Source organism: Phyllostomus discolor, chromosome 3 (assembly GCF_004126475.2).
Source record: "Phyllostomus discolor isolate MPI-MPIP mPhyDis1 chromosome 3, mPhyDis1.pri.v3, whole genome shotgun sequence".
NCBI classification, from domain to species: Eukaryota; Metazoa; Chordata; class Mammalia; order Chiroptera; family Phyllostomidae; genus Phyllostomus; species Phyllostomus discolor.
The window spans coordinates 180,029,237-180,046,907 of NC_040905.2; the positions used below are offsets into that span (position 1 = coordinate 180,029,237).

Here is a 17,671-nt window from a genome sequence, read left to right on the forward strand (position 1 = left end):
CACACATAAAAGAAATCCATGTATTGTAAACAGACGTGTATATACAGATTTATTTCTCCAAATACTGCCCTATATAGATATTGTTTCATACATTTACATTTTTACATATTGATAGACAGTTTTTTCATTCTATTTAAGGACTAGAGGAAACACTCCATTACATGGCTAAGCCGTTGTTTATGTAACAAATGACACTTTTGAAAATCTTTTGCTATTAAAAATTGCAACAAAAACCACATATATTTACATGGGATTAATTACAGCTTTATGTGGGATAAATTACTGAAATTTCTGGGTCAAAGAATATCAGTATTTTGATAAATATTACCAAATTCCTCTTCATAGAGCAATTTACACTCTACCAACAATGTAGAGGAGCAACTATTTCCCAAAGTCTGAACAACTAATCTACTAAAAAATGTTGAACACTGTACTTCACCATATTTCTCTTATTATAAGCAATGTCTGAATTTTAAAAACCACACAGAGAACAGAAGCATAGCCTATTCAAGGAACTGCCTCACCTCCAGAGTAGAGAATTTTATAATGTCATACAGAAGAAACTGAGAATTGCTATGCCTCAGTAACTGGTGTGGGACTCTTACTCTTCCTCTTTCCAAAAGGAACTGAGTGTTGTGTCTATTTCAGCATTTTAGTTCACAGACCGATGGAACCAAAAAGCTCCATCCAGACAAATCTTCCCAGTGTAACTTGGGACCTCCCACCTCTGCTGACTTCAGTAATATGTGACATGAGCAAATGGGAGGGGGTAGAGAGTGGCGGGGAGGGAACCACAATGATGCTTAATCTTAAGTGCAATTTGTGTTTCTTTTTCTGGGAACTGACTGTTCATAACCTGTTAATATTTTTATATTGGGATGAGTTTTACTTTACTAGTTTGTGGAGGTTCTTTGTATGTTAAAGAAATTACATAAGTTGGACCTGGCTGGTGTGGCTCAGTTGGTTAGAGCATCGTCCCATAAACAGAAAGGTCAGGGATTCAATTCCTATTCAGGGCACATGCCTGGGTTACGGATTTGGTCCCTGGTTGGGGGCGTGTACGAGAAGTGACCGATCAATGCTTCTCTCTCACATCTATGTTCCCTCTCTCGGTCCCTTCCTTTCCCTCTCTCTGGAATGGGCATGTCCTCAGGTGAGGATGTAAAAACCACTTTACAAGTTGAATTATTCTTCCTCAGTTTGCCAAGTGTCTGTGGTGCTTTTCCCCATGCACTTTTTTTTAATTTTTTTTTTAAGGTTTTATTTGTTTATTTTTAGAGGGGAAGGGAGGGAGATAGAGAGCGAGAGAAACACCAATGTGCGGTTGCTGGGGGTTATAGCCTGCAACCCAGGCATGTACCCTGGCTAGGAATCGAACCTGGGACACTTACTTCCCCATGCACTTTTGTTAATGTAGTTAAATTATCAACCTTTTCTATCACAGTTCCTGTGTTTTACTTAGAAAAGCCTTCCCTGTTGTAAAATTACTTATAAATTCCTCTCATTACTTCCTCTAGTATTATGATTCTACTCTCCATGCTTAAATATTTGCTTGATATGGAACCTATTTTGGTGTAGGAAGTAAGGATCCAACATTATGCTTTTCTGCAGGGCTCCCAACTTGTCCCAGCTCCACTTATTAAGCAATTATTTGTCCTTTCTTGATCTGAAATGCTACCTTCTATTAAGTAGTACTGAATTCCCATAAGCATTTTAATTTAGTTTTGGATTTTTTTATTCTATTATACTGATGTCCACCAGCTACTCATACATAATTTCTAAATTATCTGAATTACTGAAGTTTTATCATGTTCTCTGATATTTGGTGGGGTTGGTACTTTCTCATTTCTTTTCATTTTCAGAAACATCCTTCCTATTCTTGTTTATTATTTTCCCACTGAACTACAAAAACAAAACTGTTAGTATTTTTACTGAGATTTGCTTTAAGCTGGCAGATCAATGCAAAATAACAGCTTTATTTCATTTTTGATAGGAAGTAATTCCTATCAACAAACACAAACTCACTCCCTGTTCTTTGTTTCTAGTTCTATTGAGATATATTTTGAAACACAGTATCGTGTAAACATGAGGTATACAATGGAACTTACCCCTGTTCTTAATACTGCACTGAATAAAATATCATGATTATGAATATATGCTGCTGATCCACCCAAAACTTTTACACTGATACAGAAATTTAATTTCTACAAATATAATATAGTTTTCAACCAATATATATGTAGTAAATTAAGTCACAAATATATACCAGCTGACATAATAAAATAAATGAGAATTTCCAATACCATTTATTTTAAGCTGAAGACTTATTCACAGCTAATGCTTTATTTCCTATTACCAATTAGAATAGCATATAAAGATTTTTAAAAGTATATGTTTATCAGATAATTATAGGGTATTATACTTAGAGGTTTACCTAATATATATTAGAAAGTTTTTATCACCATTCTAAATGTTAAATTGAAACATAAAACAAACTTCCATTCACTGGCTTTACCTCCAGTATAAAAATTTTATACTTCATTTATATTTTTCCCTTAGAACTAGTTGATATTAATAGTTACATAATTAAAGTCAATAAGTGGTTTACCTCTAATGTTGACAGTAGAACTTCCACTCCTGTAGAACCTTTGGCTGTCATTTCTCTTCTTGTTTTTTCTGAAAAGTAGAAAAAAGAATTTCTTCTAAAACATAAAATAAAAATCACATACACTTTTATTATACAACTAACATAGAATAAACAAGTCTGCACAGGTCTAGTAAACATTCTAAATTGGTTCTCATGCATTCCTCTCTCTAGTGTTGCTAATTCTACTCTCTGGAGACTTCCAGTTCACGGGATCTTCCCTGCACTTCATCACGGCTCCTGTTAGGTACTAGGTAACTCCCGGTCTGTGCACCTGAAATCTTAGTCACTAACACGGTGCAGGCACCAGCACTGGAGGAGGGAAAGGAGTGTAAGGGCAGGCCTCTTCATCAACTGTATGACTAGAGCTGGAAAACATTCCACCAAACTGGTGAAAACAGAAACCTGGTACCATTTGAAATGTTTTGATTGGATTAATACTATTTTAAAATTCTGAATCTCGAATAATAAAACTAGAGCTTTCCGCAATTCTTCTCCTGTGATTAACGAAAGAGAGGTAGATCATAGGCCATCATTTAGGAAAGGAACTAGTATTTACTATTGTGTTTATTTTACCACACTGTGCCTCATTTATGACTCACTGTAACCCTCTGGGAGAAAAACTACTCTTTTCATATATCAACACTTAAGTTCAGAAAAAAAAAACCTGCACAAAGTCATCAAGGAAGTAAGAGACCAGGTGACCCAAAGGTGTTTCTGAACCCAAAGCTTACAGTCTTTCCTGATTTAATGCACTTCTAAAAGGGTCACAGTAATCATTCTTTCAGCAAGACTGGTGCACAAGATATCTGATGCCCTTCTCCAACTTTTTCACACCTAAATTATTAGTGTCAGAAATTCTTTTAATACAGGATGACAATGCCATTCATTTCTCATTTTGAGATTTTTAAAAAGAGAGCACAACCTATTCTCAATACAGCACACACACAATAAAGTTCAAGAGCCTGGTAGTACCACATCTGTTCCATATGGGGATAATCAAGGGAGTTTAAGAGCAGATCAGTAAGCACTGAGGCCCTGATAAGAGTGGGGGTGGGGGGTGATACTTGACCTTCAGAACATCATACTTCTGCCCAAAGCAAATCCTATTTGACTTTCCTTGTGAATGAGCAAAGAGTTACATGTGGTATAGTTTTGATACATGAAAATTATACATCTTCAATTTCACAAGAACATGAAGCATGGGGTGTTCAATATAAGTCACAAAAGCTCAGACTTGGTTGCAGCTTTAGAAATCATTACATATCCATCTGAAAATTAAGTTACTCTAAATTAGAAGTTATTAAAGAGAGGGACTAATGTACTACAGAGAGGTCAGAGTATAATGTTATCATGACTATCAACATTCCCTACAATATAAATATGCTGAATGTTAGATTCATATTTATTTTTAAACTAACAATCTCCTGCTGTCGTGCATCATCGCAGGTCCAGGTAATGGGACTTTGTAAAACTTACAGAAGCCTTTTAATCTTTCAAAATAGGAACTCCCATAAGTGATATGAAGATCTAAAACACTGTTCTTCTCTGCTTCCTGCTGTCCCATTACTAATGCTTAAAAAGAATGACAACTGTCTGCAGCAATTTTAAAAAAGGAAAAACATTAATGTCTGCAAAACCAAATTCAAAAAGACAGTAGAGGATGAGAGAGGAACGTAAAATGGGAAAATCTGTCACCACTAACTCATACTGTGCTGACTGGTTAATAGCAGGTCCTGTGAACAGCCACTGCATTACACAACCCCAGGAAGCAATAATCAGGGGTTAGACACCCCCGTGGAGCTGGCAGGGTGGAGAGAGGGCAGTCTCTGGTAATGGCATGGTTGGGGGCACTTTCAGCAGTTATGTTCGAGTAGGAGCTTCCAGGCTGTGATGGGAAGAGTCTACACTAGTGGAAGCAGAGTACTCAAGTGTTATCTATAGATGTGAGGGATGTTTTGTTTGTGTTGGTTTTGTTTTGTTTTGAGGATAATACAGTGAATACACTTGGTACATCTATCTTTGCACTAACACAATGAACATCCTTGTACATCTGCCTTAATTGATAAGCATATTTCCAAAGGCTAGAATCTGGTACAGTGACTTTCTGAATTAAAAGATGCAGGTATTTTAGATTTTGCTGGGAACAAATACAATCTTTTAAAGACCTCGCCTGGGTTTGGGAGTTCTGCCAACCTTCTAAACACATGGGTTACACAGGAGGAAATTATCAAAAAAACTAAAGGTCTGTGGCCACAATGAAGGATTAATAGATACTAAGCCACTGAACACAGCAAATACCTACTAAACATCTTACTTCAATCACCGGAACTTCCAGGTTAATAAAATATAAAATTAAATATATTAAAATATTAACTGTGAATTATCTGGATCTAAATTTTAACAGAATGCCTTCAGTGTCACTGTTAAATATTAAAGTAGCTGCTGTGTTACACTTATTTAAAAAAAGAAAACTCAGGTTTGTTGCTTTTTTTTAATCAAGTACATGTTTTAGAATCTTAAAATTCCTTTTTTTAGCATCAATTGAGAAATATTTCCTGGTATTAAAACCATTTACATTACTGAAATAAGCGTTCTTTAGCAATGACATTTATCTCTTAATGTATAATTAGACTTAATTCACTAATATTTTATTTGGAATTTTTCACATTTATGTTCCTAAGTGTAAAGTCAGTATTTTTCTCTTGTACTCTATATCAAAACTTTGATACCAATGCAGTAATACTAGCTTCATTTAACAGATATCATTTATTGAACATTTTAAAACATTCTTTTTACATGCTTCTCATATAAAACTAATAATAACAACATGATATCTTTTATCTCTACTTCGGAGATGGTACAACTAAGTCCTAGAGATTCAAAATTTTCCTAAAATCACCCAGCCACTGAATGACAGAGCCTGCATGCAAAGTGGAAACCACACCAATAACCAATGTTCTATGTTATCTGGCCTGTTTTGTCAACATCCTAAAACAAGTAGCACTGGAATTAGGTATTTGAATATCGACAGGGGAGAGGAATTCATACATAAGTAAAATCATCATTTGTTAGAAACAATGCTTTGAAGATTAATTTCTTTCACAGTTATTCCATGTTATACTTCTTGAGTCTATTTGAGAAAAAATCATCTATCAAAAGTTTAAGCATTCTTAACATCCACTTTAAAGAATTAAAAAAAATTCCAAAAACAAGAGATTAAAACTTACCTTGACTTTGAGCCAGATGAAGAATTTTTGATGTGACATATCTGGCACTCTCTGATTCTGTAGAATCAGTATTGATCTTCTCCAGCTGAGCCAGGAGTCCAACAATCCGAGAATTATTGTTAAGGCTAAAAAGAAGATTACTTTAAATTAGGGCACAGAAAGACCATTGTCTTTGCACTAAGTGAAATGGGAAGTTTACATGCAGAAGAGTGATGCACTCTGACTGGCCTTTCAAGGACACCCTTTGGCTGGTATATTGAGACTCAAAGAACAACTCCTCCTCTTGACCCCAGCCCCTCCTGCATGTTTAGTGTATTTGCTCCATCAATTAACATTTCTCTGAGTCACCACCTTCTCCCCCTGTCAATTGGATCAGACCCATCGGCACACAAATATGATCTCGGAGCTCCCACTAGCTACCCCATTTCTCTGCCATGCCCTGAAAGTCTGGATTTGCTCTCTCCATTTCCTCACACAATATTCACTTTCTCAAACTACTAGTTTGCCTTCTGCACCCTGAGGTCTTCCCCAAACTTCCTGGCTGCTTCTTTCCTCATCATACTCAGTGTCTCAGCAATATCCCAATCGGATGGTGACCTCTTTCTAAAACCACTTTCTTCATTGGGCTTCAATGGCTCCATACTCTCCTGATGATCTTCCTATCACCACACTTCTTTTAGATGTCCTCTGTTTGGTCTTCCTCTGACAAACCTCTACCAGGGCTGTCCAACTTTTTGGCCTCTCTGGGCCACACTGAAAGAAGAAGGGTTGTCTTGGGTCACACATTAAATACACTGTGACACACAATCACACACAAAAAAAACCATAATGTTTTAAGTAAATTTACTGTTTTGCGTTGGGCCGCATTCACAGCCATCCTGAGCCGCATGTGTCCTGTGGGCTGCAGGCTGGACACCCCTGCGTCTAGACCCTGACGTCGCCCCCTGTGGCTCTATCCCCAGCTGTCATCTCTTCACTCTCTCCCCTCTTCCGCCCCGAGTGATCTCATCTAACCCCACAGCTGTAATTATCCTTTACATGCTGCTTGGCTCCCACATTCAACTCCAGCCTCAGTTTCTGATAGTTTACCCAGCCGAACAAGCCCAACATAAAAAAAAACTGTTTCCTTCTCTCAGCCTATTCCTCTCCCAATCTTAACTTTTCCAAACTCACATGAAACCATCGGTTGATCAAGACAAAAATACAGACCTCCTTTTCCACACACCAACCCAAAACCTGCTCCATCTCTACAATATCTCAAATCCATCTGCTTCTCTACCCATGTCTGCTTACTGCCTAAAGCCAAGCAATCATCATCTCTCACTAGGAGATTACAGTCTCCTAACCAGTCTGCTTTCATTCCTGCTGCCAATAATCCACTTCACAGTAAGGGTTTGTTTTTTTTTTCACTTTCTATTTTACAATAATTATAAAGACTCACAGGAAATTACAAAACTAGTACAGTGGTCCCTGACCTTTCACCTAGTTTCCTCAATGGTTAAATTTTACCTAACTATAGAATAACAGCAAAACCAAGAAACTGACACTGGAAAGCATACAGTTCTTGGACATTTTATCACATTTTAATCACATTTTATGAAGTTGCTATCCAGCTAAAAACCCTTCAATGATTTCCCATCAGACTTTAAGTAAAATCTTACTATTTTATCACAGTTTAACCATCCCTAGACCATCTGGACTCCATCCACCTCTAACACTTTGTTTTTAGTGTTATGCACTGGGGTCCAGTCCCAGTGGCCTTCTATCAGTTCCTTAGAATACAGTAAGTTTGCCCCAACCTCAAGGTCTTGCTGTCCTCTCGACATCAAGGGTGGTTTCTTCCACGTCTCATGTGGCTGACTCCTCCTTTCAAGTCACTACCTGAAGACGTCCCCACTTCTCCATCAGACCCTCCACTTCCAATATTAACATGTACCCGTAGATTTCATCACTATTTGAAATGATGTAAGCTCCATGAAGGTAGAGACCTTGCATGCCATATTCTATACACCCAGTATTTTAAATAATGGCATGCACAGAATAGGCAATACACAGCTATATTCTGGAATGAACAAAAATATCTGGAAACATATGGAAAACAGTATATTTATTACATATTTTTCTGATTAACAACTATGCCCAATGCTTTAAATTTGGAGGTACTTTATCTGAAAAGATACCTGGAGGTTGAAATACATATATATATTGAGCATATGTACCTGATAAACCACTTAAAGTAAAATAATGTACCTAATACACCATTTCAAATAAAATAATGCATTATTTCTTAATTTTTCAGTTAGCACAGTATAGAAATGAAAATATGTATCAATATGTATAAATCTCCAAATGAAAACATAATCCAAAAAACTTTAAGGATATGTACAGTACTTCATTAACAGTTTTAAAACATACACACTGAATACAATATATTCTTTAGTGTATTCTACAGTATATATATATATATGTAAGAAAATATGTTTTTATAGAGAGAGATACACACATGGAAATGAACATCAAATTCAGGTAAGGGAGATTAAGGTTACTAGACAATTGTACACATCACATTTTTACTTTTATTTCTAGGGTGATTGTTTATAATATTATGCTCTATCCTTTTGGTTTTCAGAGATATTTCATATTTTTATATAAAAAATTCTGTAGTGAGGAAAATAAGTAACATTTTCATATATTTTCCTTTTCTTCCAATATTTCAGAAGAGAGAAATGATTCCTTAAAACTGTTGTTGTAAAGCTGAGTGAGTGGAAACAGCAACGTTATGGGAAATTCCAAACATGAGCAAAAGGAGACAAAACAGGACAGTGACCCATCGCATACCCATCACCTGGCTCCAACAGTCACCACCTCAGGGACAATCTCATTTCACACACGCCTACCTGCGGGCACACACAGCCCACTGGCGAATTTTGAAGCAAATCTCAAAGGGACCATTTCCTATATGAGTAATTGGTATTATCTATTTTCCACAATAAGAACTCTTTAAAATATGTATAATAAAATATATATAACTACGATAGCACTACTGTACCAAAAGCATTAACAATAATCCTTTAATCTAAAACTCTAGTCATAGTTCAAACTTCCCAAATTCATATTCTCTCATTAACAGTTAATTTGTACAAATCAGAAACCAAATGAGGTCTACACATTGGATTTGCCTTTTCTTAATTTATTGTTGTTCAGTTACAGCTGTCCCCATTTTTCCCCCATTATTCTCCCCTGCCCTGCCCACCCCAACCTCCCACATTCAATCCTCCTCCCCCGTTGTCTTTGTCCACGGGTCCTTTGTACATGTTGCTTGACTTGACCCTTTCCCTTCTTTCCATCTGTCTTCTAATCTAGGTGTTTCTTATCACTCATTTTTTCCCCTCACAATTTATTTGTTAACCAATCTGGGTGGTTTGTCCTACAGTTTCCAGCATTCTGGATTTTGCCAATTACACACCCATGGTAACATTAATATATTTGTCTATCCTCCATATTTTCTGTAAACTGGTAGTTAAATTTAAAGCCTAATCTGATTAAGATCTGATTTGGTGGCATGAATTCTTTATGTGTGCTACTATAATCTTCCATAGGAAGCAAATACAATTGTAACATAAGCAGTCACTGGGCATCATTGCCTAGATCCATTATTACATTAAGGGTTGAAAATAATGTACTCTATCATTCCACTCCTTCTTCGTGTGGTAATTAGGATTACTCCATAGAGAGAAAAATCTCTGATTATCCAGAGGTACAGTTCATCAAATAAAAGGAAAATAAATGCTAGATTTTTTATTTATCTATATTTATCAATTTTTAGAAGAATGATTTCGTTTCCTAAAATCTTCTCCAGATAACCAATGAAGTATTTTAGTTTCGTGTACCAGTAGGAACTTACATATTTAAACACATTTGATATGTTTTATCCAGGGTAGTTATCAATGCTCAAATTGTCCCATCTTTAATCAATGAATGTCTCTTCAAGTTGGCTCCTCAGTTCTTTTGATATGATCCTAGTCTTTGACAGTTTCCTCCCTTTCTGGTACGATAAGACTGTTACTGACCAGCAGTACTCAATGTACTCTACAAAACTCGGAGAGTAAGTGAGACCCTTTCAAAAAATCTGCATGGTCAAAAAATTTTTCCTAAAAATACTAGTACATTATTTGACATTGTGTTGATATTTGCACAGTTGGTGTGATGGTAATGGGCTGGCACCATGACACAAATCAAGGCAGTGACAGCAAACTATACTGGTATTTACTGTGTTCTTCACCACCATGCAGTCAGTTAAAAACAAAAATGCCAGTTTTACCCATGAGTATACATCTCTTGAATATTCTGTATGTGCATAAACATTTCAAGTGTTCCCTGAAATAAGATGGTTACCTTGGAGGAAACACTGTGTGACTGTTTCAAATGCAGGCTGAACTAGCCACTTTTTTCACAGAACATCATTTTTACTAAAAAAGAAAAAAAAAAAACAACTAACAATGACTATTCAGACTGGGTTATTTAACATAATAATTTTATGGAAATAATTTTTTAAAAAGTGAATCAATCATTTCTAGAAAACAAGTGTTTGATTTGTTCCCAATGATAAAACTGGAGCTTTCGAGCCAAAATGAGAATTTTGAACAACATGGATCTATCAAACATGACCTTGACAGCTCCCTGCTAACTTGAGAATTTTCCGATAAAAACCAATGGTGATATTTACAAATGTAATATTTTTTAACATTTTCAAAGACAGACCACATTAATAGGACACAAAACAAGCCTCAGTAAATTCAAGATAAATGAAATTATATCAAGCACTTTATCTGACCATAAGGGCCTGAAACTAGAAACCAACCTCAAGTAAAAAACTCAAAAACATTCAAGTTCATGAAGACTGAATAGCAAGCTATTAATCAATGAACAGGTTAATAATGAGATTAAGGAAGGAATCAGAAAGTTTCTGGGAACAAATGAAAATGAACACACAACAGTCCAAAACCGATGGGACATAGCAAAGCCAGTACTAACAGGGAAATTCATACCAAACCAGGCCTACCTAAAAAAGATAGAAACATTTCAAATAATCGACCTAAACCTACACCTACAAGAACCAGAGGAACAACAACAAATAAAACTTAGAGCAAGTAGAAGAAAAGAAATAACCAAGGTCAGAGCAGACTTAAATGACATAAAGACTGAAAGTACAATTCAAAGGATCAATAATTCCAGGAACTCGTTCTTTGAAAAGATAAACAAAATTGACAAGCCTTTAACCAGTCTCATCAAGAATAAAGAGGACCCAAGTAAATAAAATCAGAAATGAAAGAGGAGAGATTACAACTGATACCACAAAAATACAAAGGATTCTAAGAAATTACTACAAACTATATGCCAAGAAATTTGAAAACCTGGGTAAAATGGACAAATTTCTAGAAAAATATAATCTCCCAAAACTGAATCAAGAAGAAGCAGAAAGCCTGAACAGACCGATAACAAGTAGTGATACTGAAGCAGTAATCAAAAACTCCCAGCACACAAAAGCCCTGGACTGGACAGTTAACAGGAGAATTTTACAAAAAATTTAAGGAAGAGCTAACCCCTATCCTTCTCGAACTATTCCAAAAAATCAAAGAAGAGGGAAGACTCCCAAATTCGTTCTATGAGGCCAGTATCATCCTAATCCCAAAACCAGATAAAGACACAACAAAGAAAAAAACTACAGGCCAGTATCTCTGATGAACAAAGATGCTAAAATCCTCAACAAATATTGGCAAACTGCATCCAGCAATACATAAAAAAGATCAAACACCGTGATCAAGTGGAATTCATCCCAGGGATGCAAGAATGGTACAATATTCACAAATCAATAAATGTAATACACCACATAAACAAAAGGAAAGACAAAAATCACATAATCATATTAATAGATGCAGAAAAAACATTTGATAAGGTAGAGCACCCATTTATGATAAAAACATTCAGCCAAGTGGGAGTAGATGGAGCATACCTCAACATAATAAAGGTCATATATGAAAAACCTACAGTCAACATCAAACTCAACAGGCAAAAACTAAAAGTTTTCCCACTAAGATCAGGAACCAGATAACGGTGTCCTCTTTCACCACTCCTATCAACATAGTACTGGAAGTTCTAGCCACAGTGATCAGACAAGAAAAAGAAATACAAGGCATCCAAATTGGAAAGGAGGAAGTAAAACTTTCATTGTTTGCAGACAACATGATAGTGTACATACAAAACTCTACAGACTCCAACAAAAACCTACTCAACCTAATAAGTGAATTTGGCAAAACAGCAGGATACAAAGTCAATATTCAGAAATTAAAGGCATTTTTGTATACCAACAATGAAATATCAGAAACAGAAATCAGGAAAAAATCCCATTTACTATAGCAACAAGAAAAATAAACTACCTAGGAATAAACCTAACCAAGAAGGTAAAAGATCTGTACTTAGAAAACTACACAACACTGAAGAAAGAAATTAAGGAAGACACAAATAAATGGAAGCATATACTGTGTTCATGGATTGGAAGAACATCATTGAAATGTCCATAATACCCAAAGCAATTTATAGATTCAATGCAATTCCTATAAAAATACCAATAATATATTTCACAGATATAGAACATTTCAAAAATTTATATGGAACCATAAATGACCCCAAATAGCCTCAGCAATTTTGAGAAAGAATAAAGTAGGAGGGATTGCAAAACCTGATATCAAACTATATTACAAGGCCACTGTAATCAAAACAATCTGGTACTGGCATAAGAACAGACACACAGATCAATGGAACAGAATAGAGAGCCCAGAAATAAACCCAAGTCTCTATGGTCAATTAATATTGGACAAAGGGAGCTGGAGCATAAAATGGAGTAAAAACAGCCTCTTTAACAAATGGTGTTGGGCAATCTGGACAGTTCCATGTAAAAAAATGAAACTCAACCACCAACTTACACCATACACAAAAATAAATTCAAGGTAGATAAAAGACTTAAATATAAGTCATGACACTATAAAAGTCCTAGAGGAGAACACAGGCAGGAAAATATCAGATATTCCAGGCAGCAATACTTTCACTGATATCTCCTCTACAGCAAGAGATATAAAGAAAAGAATAAACAAATGGGACTTCATCAAATTAAAAAGCTTCTGCACGGCTAAAGAACACATCAGCAAAACAAAAAGGAAACCAACTGTATAGGAAAATATATTTGCCAATGATACCTTGGACAAGGATATAATCTCGAAAATATATAAAGAACTCACACAACTTCACTCCAGGAAGACAAGCAATCCAATGAAAAAATGGGCAAAGGACCTAAACAGACAGTTCTCCAAGAAGAATGGATATACAGAGGGCTCAGAGACATATGAAAAGATGCTCAGCATCACTAGCCATCAGAGACATGCAAATTAAAACCACAATGACATACCACTTCACAGTGGTCACAGTGGTTATCATAAACAAATCAACAAACAAGAAGGGCTGGCGAGGTTGTGGAGAAAAGGGAACCCTAGTGCACTGTTGGTGGGAATGCAGACTGGTGCAGCCATTGTGGAAACCAGGATGGAATTTCCTCAGAAAACTAAAAATGGAACTGCCTTCTGACCTGGCAATTCCACTGCTGGGATTATATCCTAAGAATCCTGAAACACCAATCCAAAAGAACCTATGCACTCCAATGTTCACAGCAGCACAATTTACAACAGCCAAGTGCTGGAAGCAACCTAAGTGCCCATCAGTAAATGAATGGATCAAAAAACTGCAGTACATTTACACAGTGGAATGTTACACAGCAGAAAGAAAGAAGGAGCTCCTACCCTTTCCGTCAACATGGATGGAACTGGAGAGCATTATACTAAGTGAAATGAGCCAGGTGGTAAGAGACAAATGCCATATAATCTCATCTATAAGTGGAACCTACTCAACAAAACAAACAAGCAAGCAAAATATAATTACAGACTTGGAAATAAAGAACAAACTGTCAGTAATGGTGGGGGGGGATAACAGGAAAAAGAAGAGGAAGGGTCATCAAGGAACATGCATAAAGAACCCATGGACAAAGACAATGGAAGAGGGGAGAATTGAATGTGAGAGGTAGGAGTAGGTAGGGCAGGGGAGAGTAATGGGGGGGAATGGGGAGAACTGTAACTGAACAAGAATAAAAACATATACAAATAAATGTAATGTTTTAATACTGTGTAACAAAATGTGTCAATATTTAGAAGACCTGAATAACTCATGAAATCAATATTTTCCAAATGGCCAACATGTGATGTTACAAATTCAGACATAAGTAAAAGAACCATTCAAAGTACAAGAGAGGCCAAGAAATTTTAATGTAACAGAGAATAAAAAGTGGGATTCAGATTCACGGCAACTAACTTTAAGAAACTACCACTTGCCAAGTTTGAGTGTAATATCAAAGAATATCCATTTCAATTTAAATTTCACATAATATGGCTTTATTTTGAAAGTACGTTATCATTCAAAAATGTTCATTCCTCATTTATAACTGTTACTTTCTTTAATCACCTTTTTACTATTTCTTCCAAATACTGAACATATAACTTTATTTTCCTCCATCGTAAATCAAAGGACAATTACACACAATTATCTGAAAAGTCCTTTTATTCAAATACTCCTTCGTTTTCCAAGTACATATCTATGTGCACCCAGACTGTCTTCATATCCTAATATAAGAACATCACATGCACAAACTCTGTATGCATAATATACAGAGACACATGTATCACGAGACTGAACTCAGAAGCAAGTAAGAAAACCCAACTGTCTCCCATTAAGCTAAACACTAAATTTTCAAAAATGTAATAAAGCAATGCCATTCTTCTATTTTTTGAAAGTATAATTATTTTTAATATAAAGTTATTATGTTATGTATTGGGATTATTATTTTTAAATTAATTTTTTCATTTCTCAGTTTAATTTGTAATATGGTAAATATCAATAGATAAATTAACCCACATGAACAAAAAAACTTTTGGAAGTCTTCATTAACTTAAGAACATAAAGATTCTGAGCCAAGCCAGTTCTTTTTGAGAGACTAGTCCTTTTTGGTAAAAAATGGTATTCAGTTACTAAGGTTTACACACTAGGGAAATACATCTAAAAACAGTTCCATGATCCATGTTTAAAAGAAATTTGCATTATGGAAACAAAAATTCAAAAGTGCAATAATTGAGTATGTTTTCCTAATTTTATTCAAATATTTTTCTCTTTCAGTAGCTAATAAAACATCGATTTTAAAAATTCAAAAACACATGAAGCATAATATATATCCATACCAAATTAAGAGTGTTTTGTCAATAACTCTTAAAATTTTAAATTAAATTATACCACTATTAAAAAATAAAGCTTTCCTCTAAGTTTCATCTAAGTGATTCTTATTTCAAATGATAGGTGGTGGATGAATATTTTTTTGAAGGAAGGCAAGCAAGTGGAAATTCAGAACATAGGCAAGTCAGTTTCCCTCTCTAGCCTACTTTTTTCATCTACAGAATAGTAACAACTGAACAAAACATTCTAGCCACCACCGACTCAGCTCTAAAACCTTAAGGCTGTTGACACTAATGTTGAAAGGACACAGGATGAACACCAGAGGGCAGCTCCACCATCTGAACAATTTTCAGATATTGGTGGGGGTGGGGAACCTATAGAGCTTTTCAATGAACAATTTGAGCTATACCGCAAAGCAGAAATTTTTTAAATAAAGAGATGTATCTTCCCTGTCTTACTTTATTTTTTAGATCAATCAAAATGAGGCTAAGACCAATCTCCAGAGGTTCCATTTATAATTTTAATTACTTTACATAAGTGAGAAAATCATGAAATTAAAAATATGATCAATGTGAAACATTGTGTCAAATTATATTTTAAACATATTATCACTCACATATCTGTCTCACTATAGTGGTCTCCTACTGCTTTTGATTTCTTGGATATTACCAAAGCCTCAATGCTATACAGATATTTTTCTTTGCAACAAAGACTTTCCCAAGCAAATGCAAGGGCTACTGAACCTATTTTCAAATGATAGATAAATTTTATTACCTTTTCCACTTTAAAATATAAATTAGCTGTAGGAAATAAAGATGTTCTAATAAGATAAAAACATCTGACAGAAAAATCTCCATAAACATATACTAAAGTTTCAGAGTTAAATAGGACGCATTAAAATTAAGTTTTAATTTCAAGTATAGTATTATTTCCAAAACACACATTATCATCTTTCAGAAATGTTTCTCATTTATAACTCTTTTTTAACTTCCTTTTTTCTTTCTTTAATTATTTTTGTTTTAATCACATTTTTACTAGTTCTCTGAAAATCCTGAACACACAACCTTATTCTTCTCCATCATAAATCAAAGGACATGAAAAATAGAAATATCATTCTTTTGTAGAAATAGTCAAATGTTTAAATATGTAAGGAAAACAATATTCTAACTGGAGGAGAACAATACTTCTTTGACTCTCTCTTAATGCAATAATTAAATACAATAAAGTCTAGCTCAATGGAAAGTGGCAAGATAGCAGTGGAGTAGAACTTTATCTCGCACTGCCTCCCAGAACCAAGCTGAAAATAAAAATAAAGAGGGGAATATCCACCCAAAATAAACAAGTGAAGACTACCTGAAGAGGAGATACTTAACCAGGACAGGCAGAAATCACCTGGAGACAGGAAGAAAGGGTAGGACCACAAAGGGGGCCACCACCACCTTCACTGGCTTTGGGCCAAGGTTGCCACTGGGCTGTGGGAGCTTCACCTGGAGAGCAGTGAATCTTGGACCTCATACCAGGCTCCCAAGCACAGAGCACCAGTGCTGGGATCACCTGCCTACGCAGCATCCAAGTGAAAGGCGGCAGGTTTTTTTGCCCACTTAAGAGAGACAGAGGCCACAGGAGACAAAGACACCTTTTTCTTTCTTTTTTCCTTTCTTTTGTTCTAAGGGGCCAACACACAGATTTCACGTTCCCAGCCACTCACCTTGGGCTCATGCAAAGGGAGGGCAGCCGCGTCTGGAGTCACACGAGGACAGTCTCAAGTGGAAGGCTTGGGGGAGAGGATTGGGGGAACTGACGTTGGGTTCCTGGTGTTCGGATATGACACCATACCACAACAGACATTTTTCTTGAGAAGAGCAAGCCCCTCCCAGAGGAAAAAGACCCCACCTTGTGGGAAACTGATCGCCACACCCTCTGGAACCTTGCTCCCGACACCCTGCATCACTTTTAATTTTCTTCTTGCTTACTTCTCCCCAACCTGCATCTTATCCCCTGATGTAGAGACAGCAACATAGGCGGACTCAGGGGTATTAAAGAATGGCTTTAGGGCATGGCCACTCCATATACTTTCCCAGGAATCAGACTGGCACTTCCCCATCCCGGGAGAGCCTAGAAATGCCCTCCTGGTTTCTAGAAGACCCAAACTCTGGACCCTGGAGGCCCCACCCACTATCCTACTAAGGGCTTTGCCCTGCCAAGCTCAGGGAAAAAATCTGGGACCAACTCAGACGTGTGGGTATGAGATAACACACCCCACCATCTTACCTAAAGTCTGAATGGAACCTCCCACAGGAAACCCAGGGTTCCCATCCCTCTGATTCCACCAAAAGCCCCCTCAAAAACAGATAGGTCATGGCTAGACTAAGACCAAGGGCAGGACCCCAAGCAGAGGCAGGTGGAAGCAGTTCCGGCAGTGCCCTTGGTCGTTAGTAGACCCACACCTGGGTCCTGTGCTGATAAAACC

The 17,671-nt window shown here is 36.3% G+C and overlaps 1 protein-coding gene and 1 long non-coding RNA gene across 11 annotated transcripts in view; one reads left to right on the top strand and one right to left on the bottom strand.

Annotated features, from left to right (window-relative positions):
• AGTPBP1 (ATP/GTP binding protein 1) overlaps window positions 1-17,671 on the bottom strand; it is a 138,683-nt gene that overhangs the window by 95,666 nt on the left and 25,346 nt on the right. For 9 of the 10 annotated variants that reach the window (XM_036021798.1, XM_036021797.1, XM_028514352.2 and 6 more), the window contains 2 exons: window positions 5,875-5,999; window positions 2,609-2,676 (listed from right to left, as the gene is read on the bottom strand). In XM_036021798.1, coding sequence (XP_035877691.1) covers window positions 2,609-2,676; window positions 5,875-5,999 — 193 coding nt within the window. The remainder of the gene's footprint in view (window positions 1-2,608; window positions 2,677-5,874; window positions 6,000-17,671) is intronic. The other variant, XM_036021799.1, reaches the window with a different exon arrangement.
• LOC118499717 lies at window positions 812-5,920 on the top strand. The gene is made up of 3 exons (XR_004902236.1): window positions 812-822; window positions 4,508-4,511; window positions 5,787-5,920. It is a non-coding gene; the product is annotated as an uncharacterized LOC118499717 (long non-coding RNA).